The 16,535-nt window shown below is 35.2% G+C and overlaps 1 protein-coding gene across 2 annotated transcripts in view; it reads right to left on the bottom strand.

The window, feature by feature from the left end:
• Nucleotides 1–592: 592 nt before the first annotated feature.
• Nucleotides 593–16,535, bottom strand: part of CDH12 (cadherin 12) — a 390,903-nt gene continuing 374,960 nt past the window's right edge. For both annotated transcript variants that reach the window (XM_027074680.2, XM_027074698.2), the window contains 4 exons: nucleotides 13,999–14,120; nucleotides 9,531–9,648; nucleotides 4,770–5,021; nucleotides 593–2,011 (listed from right to left, as the gene is read on the bottom strand). In XM_027074680.2, coding sequence (XP_026930481.1) covers nucleotides 1,512–2,011; nucleotides 4,770–5,021; nucleotides 9,531–9,648; nucleotides 13,999–14,120 — 992 coding nt within the window. In that variant the 3' untranslated portion in view covers nucleotides 593–1,511. The remainder of the gene's footprint in view (nucleotides 2,012–4,769; nucleotides 5,022–9,530; nucleotides 9,649–13,998; nucleotides 14,121–16,535) is intronic.

Below are 16,535 nucleotides of genomic sequence, written 5' to 3'. Positions count from 1 at the left end.
TCTAGATAGGGTACAGTTCACTTGAAAGTAAAGTATATGAGTGTAGTGTATTTGTATGCTTATAAAATCTAACATTTCTCAGAAATCTGCCTCAAATTAAAAAGTAAAAGTTTTTTAAAGAAGAGTTGTATGGGATCATTTATATTGGAATTATTGTAGATGATCACATAAAGAAGCAACTGTGAGCATTAATAACAATGTTTACAAAGTTGAAATCCATGCTGATTAAATAAATCAATCAACTGCTTGATTCTGCATTTGTGTTCATCTTAGGAATTAGTCACTGGTTTGAATTTTCTGAAATCCCTGATTTTTTATTTGTCTAATAATATGTAATATTTTTAGACACGCTATAAATCCATGCTGTATCATTTGATATGTATTTTATTTTCTTTGCTCATCAAAAAAAAATCACTAGTTTGTAAGAAACTCTGAGAAGCTCTGTAATGAATTTCTCTTCCCATGTTTGAATTAATGGCACTTTCTTCCTTAATAATTTTCGTAGAAGCACAACTTAAAATTTTATCTATGACTGAACACTTTAATGATCTGGTGATTTGTTAAAACGAACCTTCCACACACCAGCACAGTATTAACACAAAACCAATATTTATTTTGATGTGGGGTTTCAGCCCTGAGGCCTCTCTTCATAAAGAGGGATTTTTCTTTAATTTCCTTTTTAAAAATGTCTTTTTTTTTTTTTGGAAAAAAAAGTAACATTTTGCTGATCACCTTTAATACGAACTAATGTGAAGATCAAACATTGTTTTTAAGATTCAGGACTTACATATTGAATTTGATATTATCGCATTTATTTCAATATTCTGAAAGGGTAGGAAAAACAAATGTGTTTTGGCATACAGTTTAAAAAAGAAAAAAAAAAACCTCTGAATTATAAGAAGATGGAGTTCAGAAAGTATTCTTCATTTTTCCTCAAAAGGAATTAGAAGTCAGCGTGTTGCTATTGCTCCTTGACATAAAGACAGTGTCTTTGTTTTCTGTCCTCTGTATCTCTGAATCCTGTAATGCCATCACAGCAGAGTGCATTGGACACCACTTTAAATGATAAGAGTTTCAATAGGCACTTTAGTGGAATTAAGAAAAATCTAACACTCTTCCACCGTGATGCCACATAGCTATCTTCGTTCTATGTTGTCATGTCAGTAAATTGTATTCAATAGGCCTGAGCTTGTCTCAGTGTGTTTCCAAAATAACAAAACAAAACCAAGCGAGTACAGTTAATAGGATTTATCTTGTGTTTGCAGAGTAAAACAAAACTGACAATATGATAAATATAGCAACTTGCTAGAAACCAGGTAATCAAAGGACTGTGTTCCTATAAAGCCTGGTGTGTGTGTGTGTGTGTGTGTGTGTGTGTGTGTGTAAGTGTGTGCGCACATGTGTGCATGCATGTGTGTGTCTGTGTGTGTGTGTATGTGTGTGTGATTTCTATTTGTGTTTCCTTTTCTTAAATTTCTCCATTTGGTTGTGTTTTATCCTTCGCCTCTGCCCTAAGTGACTTTATCAGGGTTATAACTCTCTTCTTCACCAAACATGTCTGCCAAGACTTTAAAGCGGGGTCCCCAGTCTGCCAGATAGTCGTAGTCCTGGTCAGCTTCCGTGGTGAGAGAGTCTATAGAGCTAAGGGAGTCTGCTACTGATCCATTTCCTTCATATGCATACGTAGCCAATGAATCGTACGGTGGAGCAGTTGGGTCCACGTCATTTTCCTGCAGCCTTTGATTAATGAAATCCCTTATGTCTGTGTTGTCTTCCACCGGTGGTCTCTGACGAGGTAAACAGAGAGAGTCTGGTTTTATATCCCTGCGAATTTTGTTTTCTTCAATCACTTTCGGATTCCTCAGAGCACCAATATCGAAAGCCTGGGTGTCCTCCTCCCCACCTCCTTCGTCATCATAATGGATAACGTTGTCTCTGATGTCTTCTTTCGAGGTCATTAGAGTGTCTTTCTTCTTCTGCCTTCGCAGAGCTACATACAGTACAACGATGGCTAGAACAAGACAAAAGTCGCAAGTTGAGAATATGTAGTTGATGATTTTCAAAGTAAACATATTATAATCAAGAAGGATCATATCTATGTTTACACTGTTCATCGTGTAAAGCTCAACTTCATTTTCAAATTGTAGCTAACAAGAAACCTTAGCAAAATTATTCACAAAATCAAGCAATGACTGTCTTATATTTAGTTTGTGTTATATTTCAGTATTTTAGTGGCAGTTAAAAAGGGTGTGTTACAAAATTTTGTAAGAAAGAATGCTTGTTCTAAGCATAGAGAGAGCTGTATAGTATTGGTACAATAAAACTTAAATATTATTGCCCATAAGTAACACTTAGATATTATTTATAGCTAGATTCCCTAGCTGTAACATTACTTGCATTTCTAATGAAACAAACCCACATCTTCTTGTAAAAATGACTTTTCAAAGCGATACATTTTAGAAAGGGAAGAAAGAAGGGAAGGAAGGAGAAGAGAAAGGAAGGAAGAGTACAGAATATAAAGGCCTTAGTTTTATAAACTGTGTCAACTGAGACTTCTAATTATTTCAATTCTGTGTCCTAACATATTGAGACATTTTCTAAATCAAATTCCCAGTGTTCAGTTTGCATTGATTCATGATAAAATTTTGAAATATTTAATTTATATGCTTTCACTTAAATCTTTCTTTGTTCCTGGCTGATGCCCAGCAACCACTAAATTGTAAGTGTTTAGTTCCTCTAGAAGTGAATGGGCACAGATTCAAAGCATAAAGTCAGTGCTCAACTTTGGTCATCATAAAACCCCCTCTCCTCCACAGAAGGGGTAATAGATTGAAAGTCACAGTATGTTTGATTTCCTACAGTAGAGTCTGGAAGACTGTTGTCAAAAGATTAGAAATTAGAGGAGATTGCGTGATGAGGAAAGCTCATTTATTCCCTCCTCCTCCCAAATTAAAGGTTGACCAACTGGAAGGAGGAAGGAGATATAGGTAGAGCTTTTGTACGATGGGCCTCTAAGAGATGTTTAGCACTCTGCACTCTTCCCAGGATTTAAGGAGGTCCCAAAATGAAAAAAGACTATTGCTCACTTGGGGAATGAGCCAGAAACTGCAAACCTCATAGAGAAGGCCTACATCTAAAATGGCTTTGGAGTTGCTATGGCTGAGAAGGGGACTACTAGCTGATGTGTCTGAGGGCCCCATAAAAGATCCCTAAACACCACAGGACACTCATGCTTCCCCTCATCCCAGGAAAGATGAGAAAATGGCTCAGAATAAATGGGAAGATCTGAAGGAGTTTGGGATTGGTTAAAGAGGTCCAAGAAGAGTTGGGTTTTTAAGAATTCTTCATGGCAGAACTAGAAATGTCAACATTCACTGCTGTGGGCTTGCAAATCCATGTGCTAAAATGGGACACGCGCACTGTGGACACTCAGAAACTATTTGGAGGAATAAGTAACAGACAGCGGGGCAAAATGATGCTGAGCAGAGCAAGATGACACAGTACTCTATAAAAGGGCCAAACAGGCCAAAAATGAGCATCCAGAACATGCCAAGTCATGGTAGGTTGATATGGAAATACTCTGGGACTCCGGTGGCTCCTTGAAAGAAAGAAGCATGAAAGAATAACCCTTGATTTGAGGTTAAGCACCTAACTGATGGTGTTCAATTTCAGGTGTGATAATGTTATTTAGAATCTTTTTCCACACACCAATGTTACTTGTGTGAATTAGTATCTACACTATGCAAACTGGACCAGAACTTCAACTTCCAAACTGACATGAGCTTCTTAGAGAATGTTCTCCAAAAACTGTCATATAATGCCTTACTCCATGCTTTACATCCTATGTTGTTTTTTTTTTAATTTTCTATCTTAAAGATAAATGTATGTATCTACATTTGTGAAGCATATATCAACGGATTCCACAGTGCCCAGCTGTACCTCTGTTGCAATTTGAACTTAAAGAAATGACGGGCAAAACAGAAAAGCTCTCTCTAGTTTTGTGAATCTGGCAGTGAATTAATAAGTGAATGGAGCCAGCTGAACAGAATGGATGGAAGACGGAAACCCCTAAACTAGATTTATATTAATTCTCACAGAGATGTTACAGAATACGTTACTTCAATCCTTTTCCTTTGCAGCGCTTCTGGATGTTTTAGTGTGTTCTTTTCTAGGGAGGGTGGTTAGAATTTTGATGTGTGGAGCTGTGAAAAAAGCAGAATGAGAACTGCTTTTGGCTGGCAGTTTAAACAGAAAAAAAAATTGGGAATGCTTTTACTTTCTTTCATTTCTTTCCTGTCTTTTCCCTTTTCTTCCTTTATTGAATGGGAATTGGAGAGCCATGGTTCATCTAGTTTATTTTTAAAGATATGTACTATCTTATTAGATAGCAATAATTACTGGAATATAAGATGAATTATAAAAACACTGCTGTAAATGAGATATCTGTTATAGAAAATTTCACTGTGGCATGTGCAACAAACTGTTATTCCTTGGAATCCCCAAGGGCTTGAATGTACTCTTGTGTTTCTGATGATGTTATTTGTTTATTCTTAATGCTGTATATACATAGAGTCTTAAACAGAAAATTCATATTAACAAAAAATAGAATTCAATGTAGTTAATCTTTCTTCTATCCAGATGTGACATCTCAACGAAGAAAAACTAATTTACATGTTCAATTGTGAAGACAGAGGCAGAGAGAAGAGAGATTGAGAGAGAGAGAGAGAGAGAGAGAGAGAGAGAGAGAATATGGGATTATTGAAACCAACCTAAGAGTATAACAATGCACAGTAGGATGGCAATCAAAGCCCCAGTGCTGAGTCCTACAGGTAGAAAAATTGCTTCCACATTACAAGACAGGATGGTACCATCAGAGTCACATCTACAAACTCGAATAGTCATGGTGTTTGTGCTGCTCTGCACAGGGTAACTGCTGTCTTCTATTACAACAGGGAGGAAATACAACTCTTGCTGCCTGCGGCTGTATCCATTTCTTCGGGTTTCAATTCCAGCTGTGTTGTCTACAAAACATGACATTGATGATAAGACGGTTACTAAAAGCTTCACTTCAAATCTGAAAAGTTGGTATCTGTTAAACGGTAGGAAGCTGTTCTTGCATCAGCAAAATAGACCCATATTTTAATTCTTTCTTTTATTATTATAAGGGTTGTCAAATGTAATGAAATGTAATCAAAATAATCCTTAGGAAAAGAAGAAACATTAATCTTCTCTGGTATAAGATCTATATTTTCAATTCAGAGGGAATAGAAACTGGTTATAAAGCAAGAAGTGTGTTGACTTGACTCATTTTTTTAACATCAAAATGTCATTGAGAAAAAAAATACAACTGTGGGTGTTTTCTTACATGCTACAAAAGCAAAGATTACAAAGTATGAATCTGTAAAATACGTTACCTAAGAACCTATTATTTAAAATATAACAAATACCAATTTCCCATTTGACTTATTATTTTCCCTGGATCTGAATCTGTGCTATATAGCTATGTATATGGTAAAATATATCTGTATATATCTGTATCTACATTTTTCACTTTTGCATACTAGTTAGTATAGGAAAAAGAGAAAAAAATGTGTTAAAAACATCAAGATTCATTAAAAATTTTAAACATAAATAATCACCATTTTAATGTAAGTACAAAAATGATTCATTTTAATTCTGACAAAATCAAAAACAGCAGTATTTACTTAGAATAATCCAAGGCAATAAAAATTTTAAATCTTATATAAATGCAATTAATACTTCTATTGAAAGTATTATTTTGCATGTATTTTTTCTTTACTTACTGTATTTCTACACACACAAGTGGAAACATGGTTTTATTCAAAACACCATTTCATTTTTGTGTCTATTAAAGTAACTCCTACACATATCTTACTATTTGTTTTAAAAAATGTATTAATATTTAACCTATTATAGTCATACATCATATCCACTTTGGAATCATGGAAACTAATTTTAGAAAAATATAGTACTCATTAAAATACAGGTTTGTCAGATAATGTTGCTAACTCAGTAATAGTCATTCATCTATTTGTATAGTCTAATTTCAACAGCTAAAACTTAGGCAGATTCTCTAGATTCATTACATTAGATGCACTAAGTTGAGAAAAAGTTACTTGATAAGATTGTTTTGCATGGGAAGATGACTTGGTTATTACATAGGGATATTTTTTAAATTGAAAAAGAAAAAATACCAAGATGCAAAATGTCTATTATAACATGGCCAGCCAGACTCAGTAATGCCAGATAATGGTGATGAGAGTAGGAACAAAGAAATGTGGACTAGTTGAATTAACATTGAAATCTTCAGCAACTGATTGAATACCTGAAGCTGAGGAAAAGGAACAGTCAGGATTAAAATTTGAAACGTAAGAATAGGAGGTTGGAGAAGCTGATATATGTGTACCTGAGGAGCCATGGGTTTGATATTCTTGAACATATTATATCAAAATGTACCCTACTCTTTTGTTAATGTTTAGCCTCTCCCTCCTCCCCATTATCCATGGGTTCACTTTCTCTGATTTCCGTTGTCCAAAGTCAACCTAGGCCTGGAAGCAGATGATCCTCTTTCGGATGTGTGGTCAAAAGGTCAAAGGTAGCCTACTGCTATATCACAATGCCTGTCTTTCCCCTCATTCCATCTCATTGTCTTAGCATTTTATCATCTTACATCATTACAAGAAGAAGAAGGATGAATACAACACAAGATATTTTAAGAAAGAGAGAAATCAAATTCACATAACTTTTATGTGAGCATATGGCTATAATTGTTCTATTTCATTACTGCTGTTACTGTGTCTAATTTATAAGTTAAATTTTTTCATAGATATCTGTGCATGGTAGAAGACATGTATATGCAGGGTTCAGTACGACCTGTGGTTCGGTGTCAGGAATCTACTAGGTGTCTGGGAACATACTCCCCCAGAAAAGGGGATTACTGAATTTTCAACACATTATTGTTATTGATATGTGACCATATACAATTCATTGTGCTGTTCATGATGGGAAAAAAGACATTAAACCTCATTTCCACTCTTAAAATAGTTTCTACTGCACAACAGATAAAGAAAAAGTTTATGTGTATCATATAACTATTAATATATATGCACACAAAGAAGTTTTATTCAACTGTAAGAAAGAAGGAAATATTGACATTTGGGACAACATGAACGAACCTGGAGGGCATTATGCTAAGTGATATAAGCCAGGCAGAGAAAGATGAATACTGCACATGACATTAGAGGTGAAATCTAAAAAAGAACGACAACAACAAAAAGGAACCCATAAAAACAGAGAGCACAAATGGAGTTGCCAGGGCTTGGGGGTGGTGAAAATAGGGAAACATGGGCAAAAAGATACAAAATCTCAATTATAAGATGAATGGGTATAACAAGGTATACCATGGTAACTATAACATGGTGCTATGGTTGATACCACTGTATTGTAGAATTGAAATTTGCAACGTGAGTAGAACTGAAATAGTCTACCCCTGGGGGGGAGGGGAGGAGGTGAGGTAAATATGTGAGGTAATAAAATGTTTCTATTCAGTTTTTAAAGACTTACACTTACACTTAAAATGTAAGTTCAGATAAAAGGAGGAATATAACAAATGGCGTATTTAAATAGCAAACAATGTTCGGACTGTGACAAAACACTATTGCTATGAGGCAAGATGATCTAATTCATATTATGAGATATTAATTCTCCAAAACCATACAATAGGGAAGATAGTCAATGCTTATGTCCCTGAATGATGTGTCCATCTACTTTGTTGCCCAAGCCAGGGATCTGGAGGTCTGATTAGTCTTCTTGTCCATTGTATTCACATCCAGAATTTAGGGAATCTAGCATCAAGCCCTACAACTTTCTATCTCTATCCACCTATCTCCATGAGCCATTACCTTAATCTAACACACTTTCACCCCTCCTGCAATAGCATCGGAAGTAATCCTATATCCTTCTGTTGTCTTTTTCAAACTACATCCAAACTGATCTTCCTAATGCAAATTTGAACATAGTATGCTCTTCTAAACCTTTCCAAAGTTATAATGTCTTTAAATGGCTTCTAGTTAGGGTGACTACATGTTCTGGTTTGTCTTGGGCAGTCCTATTTTATGTGAGCTGTTCTAATTAAAATCACTAATATCGTCCATGTCTATTCTCCAAAGTATTCTAGCTTTCATAATAAAATATGTGGTGTCTCTACTTATAAGGCCTTTCATATGTGGGACTCTATTGCATTTATAGCCATTCCTCACGCTACACTATTAGTTGGAGAAAACCCTACTGAAACCTTCTGTGACAAAATGTCTGATTTCTTTCTCTAAATACTTACAGACAAGTAAATTTTTTTCAGACATCCTTTGACTTCTGTCAATCATTATCATCTCATCACAATGTGTTCATTTGTTTTATAAGCATAGAATTTAGTAAGAAACTAGCTTTTTACCATCCAATATTATGAACTCAGATGTTCCTAATTCCTATTTCATAACTAAAGAAACTTAGAAGGGATAAAATGTCCACAGTCACAGAATTAATAATGTAAGAACAACTGGCCAGTACTTAGCTGCAATATATCCAGTGTCCTTTGTATTTTTGTAGTGACTGTCACAGTAGCAGATGTGATACCATTAGGAGCAGAAGCAGTGGTGATGATGACTGTGGCAGACACAGAAGTGCAGACTGATGGCGGAGGTGATCACTAAAATAATCTTGGGTATTGTGCTAAATGATTTGCACGTATTATTTTATTTAATATAAATACTATGAGGGCACCCGGGGGGCTCAGTCGGTTAAGCGGCCGACTTCGGCTCAGGTCACGATCTCATGGTCTCTGAGTTCGAGCCCCGCGTCGAGCTCTGTGCTGACAGCTCAGAGCCTGGAGCCTGTTTCAGACTCTGTGTCTCCCTCTCTCTGACCCTCCCCCATTAATGCTCTGTCTCTCTCTGTCTCAAAAATAAATAAACGTTAAATTTAAAAAAAAAAAACAAATAAATACTATGAGGTTGATTTATTTCAACTATGAGTTTAAAATTATGTAGTATAACTTCATACATTGAGAGCCTGCCATTGAGGACATAATGGAGTGGGAATGAAAATTTCTGCCATTCTAGTTACAAAGCCTTATTCTTAACCTGTGCTGTACTGTATACTATTCAAACAAACCAATTACTAAGAAGTTACGTATGTGTTTGTACAAGTAATGTGCATGTGGAGCAAATGATACGTTTAAAACATAGAAAGCATTCAATTTCCCAGATAGGCTATTTGGCTTGACTCCTTAAGGGACCGTCCACATTATAAATGGAAGCAATTTTCCTCATTAGATACGATCTATATAGGTTAAATATTCAATTTACTGCTAGCCATAGAATTTCATATTTCTCATATATGGATTTCCACATTTTATGAACTTGAGTGCTTCTAGGAAAAACATGGGTTGCTACCTTTGCGCCCTTTTACAAAGTTACATGGCAAGAGGTACGTTTTTATGCAGTTAAACTTACTTCTGAAGTCACGGACTGTAAAATTTGGTTTGACGGCAGCTTCAGGTGATAATCTAAAGGAAAATTGCTGCCCAGCAGGTGAAAGATCTCGGTCTGCAGCGCTGACTATCTGAATTATCTGAAACAGAGTTGAGATGAAACTTGAAGTCAGTCATGAGTTTCAAAGGGAACTTAACATCCCAGGCTCGTAAGTTTATTCAATGATGCATGCAAGGAGAGATAAATGACATCTTTAAGATTCATATCGGTGGACCAATTATTTACAAATAATTTTTATAAACAAATACCTAAACATTCACAGTTCGTAAAGGCAGGTACAATTATAGGGTCTGGGCCAATTCCAAATCAATATCTGCATAAATAAAAAGCTTGGGGCGCCTGGGTGGCTCAGTCGGTTAAGTGTCCGGCTTCACCTCAGGTCACGATCTCACAGTCTGTGAGTTCAAGCCCCGCGTCGGGCTCTGGGCAGATGGCTCAGAGCCCGGAGTTGCTTCCGATTCTGTGTCTCCCTCTCCCTCTGCCCCTCCCCCGTTCATGCTCTGTCTCTCTCTGTCTCAAAAATAAATAAAACGTTAACAAAAATTAAAATAAAAATAAAAAAAGCTTAACAGCATTGAAAATTCTCACTAATAAGCAAAATAAAATTAAAATGCACTTGCTTGCATTTTAAACTAAATAAAATAAATGCTTTCTAACATAAATACGAAAATGCTTACTGGAAAGAAAATCGCTGATTATTTAAAAGCCCTTGCGACAGCAAAATTTTACTATAGTTACGTTTGTGAGAATGAATTTTATTCTCATAAATAAATAAAATGTTGAGAAAGACAAATTCAAAGGATGTATATCTGATTTTGTTCTTTTATTTGTTTCCCCCCAACGGGCCAGAATGCTAAATGCATTCTCATAAAATGTTTTTAGGAAGTAAACACTAACCATCGTGTTTAAAATTTTTCCTAAATCTCTCCCATAGGTTGTATGTCTGGTAGTTAAAATTCTGACACTTCAGTGAAATGCCCTTAAGAATTTGGAGAGTAAAAATAACTTCTAAGAGCCAAACTGTGAAATTGATAATTCACTACACAGATAACCAAATTATAATAGCTTTGAGGTTTTATTTATCAACATATGCAATAGCTTTGCATCAGAAAGAATTTCAGGAATTGTGTGTAGAAGAGGGTGAAGGCAGAGGACTGCTCAGGTGATGACTCTTTTAGACGAAGTTTGAATTTGCCAAAAGAAGTCCTTACATTTCAAATACTACATTGTGGTCACAGTGGGCAAAGCACACGTCGTGTCTTAGCACAATGACATTAAACATGTGATTTATTTTTTTTAATTAATTTTTTAATGCTTATTTATTTTTGAAAGACAGAGAGAGAGAGAGAGAGCACTGGGAAGGGGCAAAGAGAGGGAGACACAGAATCCAAAGCAGGCTCCAGGCTCTGAGCTGTCGGCATACAGAGCCCGATGTGGGATGCGGGGCTCAAACTCACGTGTTGTGAGGTCATGACCTGAGCCGAAGTCGGACAACCCACTGACTGAGCCACCCAGGGGCCCCTAAACATGTGATTTATTTGATACTTTTTGTTTTCATTTCATGGTTAAAACTCAGTCTTAGTACTATGTTCTACCTCCCCATATATTTGTGTGCATGTATGCTTACATACACATACACACATTCACACATAAGCATACATACTAAGAAATTTAGTGCCTGAAGCAGTATTGGTAATTTGTAATTTGAAAAATTGGTTTACTTTATTTTTTAATTTTTTTAATGTTTATTTTTTGAGGGAGAGAGAGAGAGACAGAACATGAGCAGAAGGGCAGAGAGAGAGGGAGACACAGCATCCGAAGCGGGCTCCAGGCTCTGAGCTGACAGCATAGTGCTCACCCAATGTGGGGCTCGAATTCACAGACCATGAAATCATGACCCGAGGTGAAGTCGGCCGCTTAGCCCACTGAGCCACCCAGGCGCCCCAACAAATTGATTTTCTCATGAGAAATCCAGGTGTCTAGTTCAGTGTAAATCGGTCACACTTCTATAAAACTTCAACTTTCCTTCACATAAATCCATATGCTTAATCAGATCATAGTTCCCATCCACAAATTTTCTGTAAATTATTAAGGGATTGATTTGCCAAGTGTTTTTTTTTTTTGTTTTGTTTTGCCATTAACTACTATAAGCAAGCATAATCATTTACTAAATTAAAGTTCTTTAACACCAAAAAATATCAAGAACATAACTTTAGAATGAAGCAATGTCCTTTCAAACAGCAGAGAAGAAAATTTTAGTTTAAACTGGCACTTATCTGGAATTGACACTTGGGAGTCATTACGCTAAGTAAAAAACCTCTCACACTTCAGTGATTCACCATTGTTGATTTAGATAGTATCATCCTTTTCTTTTCCTGTTGTCTCTTGCCAGATATCACATATATACATGTATACATACTTGCATACATACATATTCAATTATAGGCCAGAAGAGATAGACAGTTCCTATGCATAATTCTTAGACAATGGGAAGATGGCTGGGTCAAAAGCAGAAAATGCTCACATTCCACACTCCCTTAAAACTTAGTAATATTTCAGGGTTGTGCTTTGTACATAAATGTGACCCAGTAGAAAGCCCAACAGATGTTTATTAGAAAAAGAGCGTCCAAGGACCCCACGGATTACCTACCACTTTGTCCAGATGTAAGAAAAACAAGTTACCTCAGGTCATTTCTACTATTCCCAACTTTTTAAACTCATTTACTAGACAAGCAGAGAAGCACCGAATGGAATTCTATATCCGAAGGACTTTCATTGTGTGCATTACAAGAGTCTGATTGGTGTAAAAGAATTAAATCCCTAATTATCTTTAAAAAAGTAGAGGATTGGTTATGGGGGTGAGGGTGAAGGGATCTGGAAAATGAGAAATTGCTACATTGTGGAATTTCAGAAAACCTCTTAATACATTCTCAAATAAACAAATAAGTTTATTATTTGTTAAACATTTATTCGGGTGCTTCTATTTCAGACACTAAAGCAGGTGGTGAGCTTATCCCATGTAATTTGTGGGTACATTTAAGGGGATAGAGGGTTAAACCTTTTTCTGCATTTCTGTGTCTATTCAAAGTTAAGGATGCAAATTTATCAAATGGGAAATCTGACTATACAAGTCATGCTGTAATAAAATTAATACTTTCTTCAAATTATCAGAGAAAGGATTAGAGCAACACAAGCCACTAGAAGTTTCAGTATTGATGGAAATATTGTATATCTACATGGAAAAAAAATGGTAGCCACTCATCTCATACAGCCATTGAGCAATTGAAATGTGGTTAGTGTGAAAGAGAACACTGATTTTTAAATTTATTTAATTTCAATTTAATAGCTACCTAGCTAGTGGACATCACAGTATTAGGATTATGGGACAGATTTGCTACAAATCAGTTTAATGCATTCAAATTGAAACAAATACTGAAGATTAAAGAATGATCTTTTTGAATAATGATACTGTTTGAAATATTAAAATTTTTCTGTAAGAATTAAAACTTCAAATTTATTTAAATGAATAGTTATGCTATTTAAAGGTGATTAAAATAGAAAGCAAACCAAGCATACTGATCTATTTTTCCTTTGACCCTAGGTGCACAGTATTGGGTTAATCATATTATTATTTTATGACACACTCTCATCATTTGCTCATTCTTGATTCATCATATCATATCATGTCATATCATACCATCATATTACATTATAACATGGTATGCTATTTTATCCACTCATCTGTAATAGTATAGAAACAAAAACTGGCTACCCAACACCACTCACATTAACTCTAGGATTTTGATATAACTTTTTTAACTATGGTGTCCTCCCTCATGAGATCTTCCACTAGAATCAGAACAATATTGCCTTAATAAGGAAAATATAATTCAGAGATTTTCAGTAACCCAGATGTTCTACTCAAGGCCACCAAAGAAAGAAGCCTTAAATTTTTAATGGGCTATAGAGCTTTTCTGTACTTCTTCATAAAGCATGTGACCAAAGCAAGAAACACTAGAAGAATGCATTCTCAATTTGTTTGCTTCTTTATAGTCACAGAGTCCATAGAAATTCCACAGGAAAGGAAAGGAAAATAAAGCAGATCTGCAATCCTAGGCTTGTTAGTTATACAAAGAATGTTCACTAAGCTAGCATCACTTTATCTCCTGTGGTGTTACTTGTACATCCATAAATCACCCTTAACTTTTGAATTTACTATCCATTGTGGGTTTTTTTTAAATGTAAACACACACACACACACACACACACACACACACACACACATACACACACAGAGAGATACCTCTCTGTGTGTGTATGTGTGTGTGTGTGTGTGTGTGTGTGTGTGTCTATTCATGTGTGGGCTTATAACCTGAAACACATGCATATAGTCTTCATATGCTATTAGTTAACAATATTAATAAGTTACCTGTCCCGGTTTGGCATTTTCACACACAGCTGTCTCATATGGCACAGATATTTCTGGAGGAAATTCATTGACATCTAAGACATTAATCAATATGTTGACTTTGCTGCTTAATAACGGGTTACCTATTGAAAACATAAAAAAAAAAAACAGACAATTATAAAATCTGGTCAGTTATTGCTTTTATAGTAAATGGTCTTAATTTTTTTAATTAGTCATTATATAGAATCTAAGGGATCCTTCCTTTATGGGAAAATTTGAGGTGTTTTGCCAAATATAAACAATAAAAGGATGGATAAGTAAGGTATCAGTGCTCTGCTCTCAGAGCACCAGGAGTGAACTGTATCAGGGTTCATCCCTGAAATTCACTCACCACCAAAGATAAGGTCAACCATCTGGCTAGTATTTTGTCAAACGTGTAGCCATCATACAAGAGTTAGTTCACAGAACCAATCTGCACCAGTAGTGATAATTTTCACTGGATAAAACATGTTTTCTATGTTGTGTCCGTATAATTAAAACTTTATTGAGTAAGATCATCTATGTTTAAAAAGTTCTCTCAAAATGATTCTTCCTGAAAAGGATGATAAATTACAAGAAGAATGAAGGAGAGAGGGCTTTTCAAAAGTAAAAATTAAAATACAGCTTTAAGGAAGTAAAAAACATAGGTTATGGAAAGCTAGTATACACCATAAAATTGCTTGCTGGTGATAAGAAAGAATAAACAAGATTTTCTTCCTTCAGTATAAAAATAATGTTGTTTTGAAAAAGTGTCTGCCAAAATCCAATCACAAGTTGTAGCTCCAGCCCCTGATAGATTATCTGCCTCCTGTCATTTATTGAAGAAGACTAGATAAAATTAAATTATTAAGGCCTAACAATGCACCTTTTACCTTATTTGTTATAAAGTTTTACCTTATTAAATTTCACATATGGATAAACTGCCTCAAATTGTTGAAGGACCTTGCCTGGAGTCACACATGCAGGATTACGGGAGGTTAAGATTCAAACCCAGGACTATGGAAATCCAAGTACCGTGTAAATGGCACCATGACTTCCCTGCTGACTGGTTTATGTGTTAAATCCTTCAATGCAGTGCTGTTGAAGATTCATAATGTTAGTATTCTTTTAGACCTCTTTCTGAATTTTTTTAAAGAAGCATAAAAATCCCAATACATAAGTGATTCTGACAAGTCTAAGTTGATCCTGAAGTACTAAAATTTATTAGAAAATAATAGGTGCTATAAACAGCATCGTAATAAATGTTCACATATTCACACGTGACACAGTGAAATCTGTCATCACGTACCAGTACAGACACAGATAACACAAAGAGAGGATGAATGGTGCATTTTGTAATATGGGATGTATTTATAGAAGGTGTATCGGTAATCTTGGTGAAGGATGCAGAAATTATCTATGATTTAATAATTTATATTGGCCAGAGGGAACTATTTGATAGAAAATGTCTGGTTGTTTTCACAAGTTACCTAATCTACCTTCAACTCAGTTTCTTCATGTAAAACACAAGGTACTAATAATCCCTACTTCATAGGTTGTATTAAATAAGGGGTGGTGCTATACGAAATGTTAGATCACCTTTGGTAAATTGCATTACTTGTATTACCAAGTGAATTTCATGGAGGTTATTTGGTTCCACATCTATTATTGGTGTTAATTACTCCTATAGCGTAGTATGTAGGTAAAAGTCAGCAATTTGGTTAAACTTGGTTCACATGCCTAAGAAAAGCTAGAGATTATAAAAAATAACAGAATTAATGCCTAATACTATGTAATGCTTACAGTGTACCTATATTCTAAAACATGTTACATAGATGAACTCTTTTAGGGTTCACAGTATATAGTGATACATATAGTGTCAGAATGCTGGGGAGCAGTTAGGGGATGTGACTCATGCAAAAATCACAAGTTGGAACTAACAAGATGGGGTATGAATCCAGGTTTTCTAGTTCCAAATTAGTGCTCTTAAACTCTGTTACATACTGTGTATTATAAAAAATTGAAATGTATTTAGCTATTGAAAAAAAAATAGACAAGAAATTAATGTTACAGATTGGTTTAGTAAATTCATGTGCCTAACTTCACCTATTCAACTTCTATACAACACAAAAATCATGCTCCACTTTCCATGTTACATGTGAAGTATCGAAGTATAAGTCCTGAGGCCATATAAAAAGGAAACTGTTATTTTTATTTTGTTTTCCCAGGGCCAGAGTTTTATTTTGGGAAGCTGGGGTGAGGATGGGCTGTCTTCCAAAAGGGACGAGACTTCTGGTGCAATTGTGTTTTTAATGCAGATTTACCTTTATAATGTGTAAGCATGGTATTCAAATTAATTTAAGCCAGTTTTTACCCATGAGAAATTCCCTTTTGGTCGTTTCAAATTATTTATCTTTCTGCAATATAGATTTTAACATTTGCCTAATGAGTAAATAGGTCACAAAAATATAATCACTATTGTAACATCATATTATTAAAAGTATTTCTCAAAAAGATGCTTTTGGTAATTTAGCTAATAC

The sequence above is a fragment of the Acinonyx jubatus genome, chromosome A1 (assembly GCF_027475565.1).
Source record: "Acinonyx jubatus isolate Ajub_Pintada_27869175 chromosome A1, VMU_Ajub_asm_v1.0, whole genome shotgun sequence".
In the NCBI taxonomy this organism is placed as follows: domain Eukaryota; kingdom Metazoa; phylum Chordata; class Mammalia; order Carnivora; family Felidae; genus Acinonyx; species Acinonyx jubatus.
The sequence above is the reverse complement of the archived record's forward strand: the minus strand, read 5'-3'. Positions and strand labels throughout refer to the sequence as shown.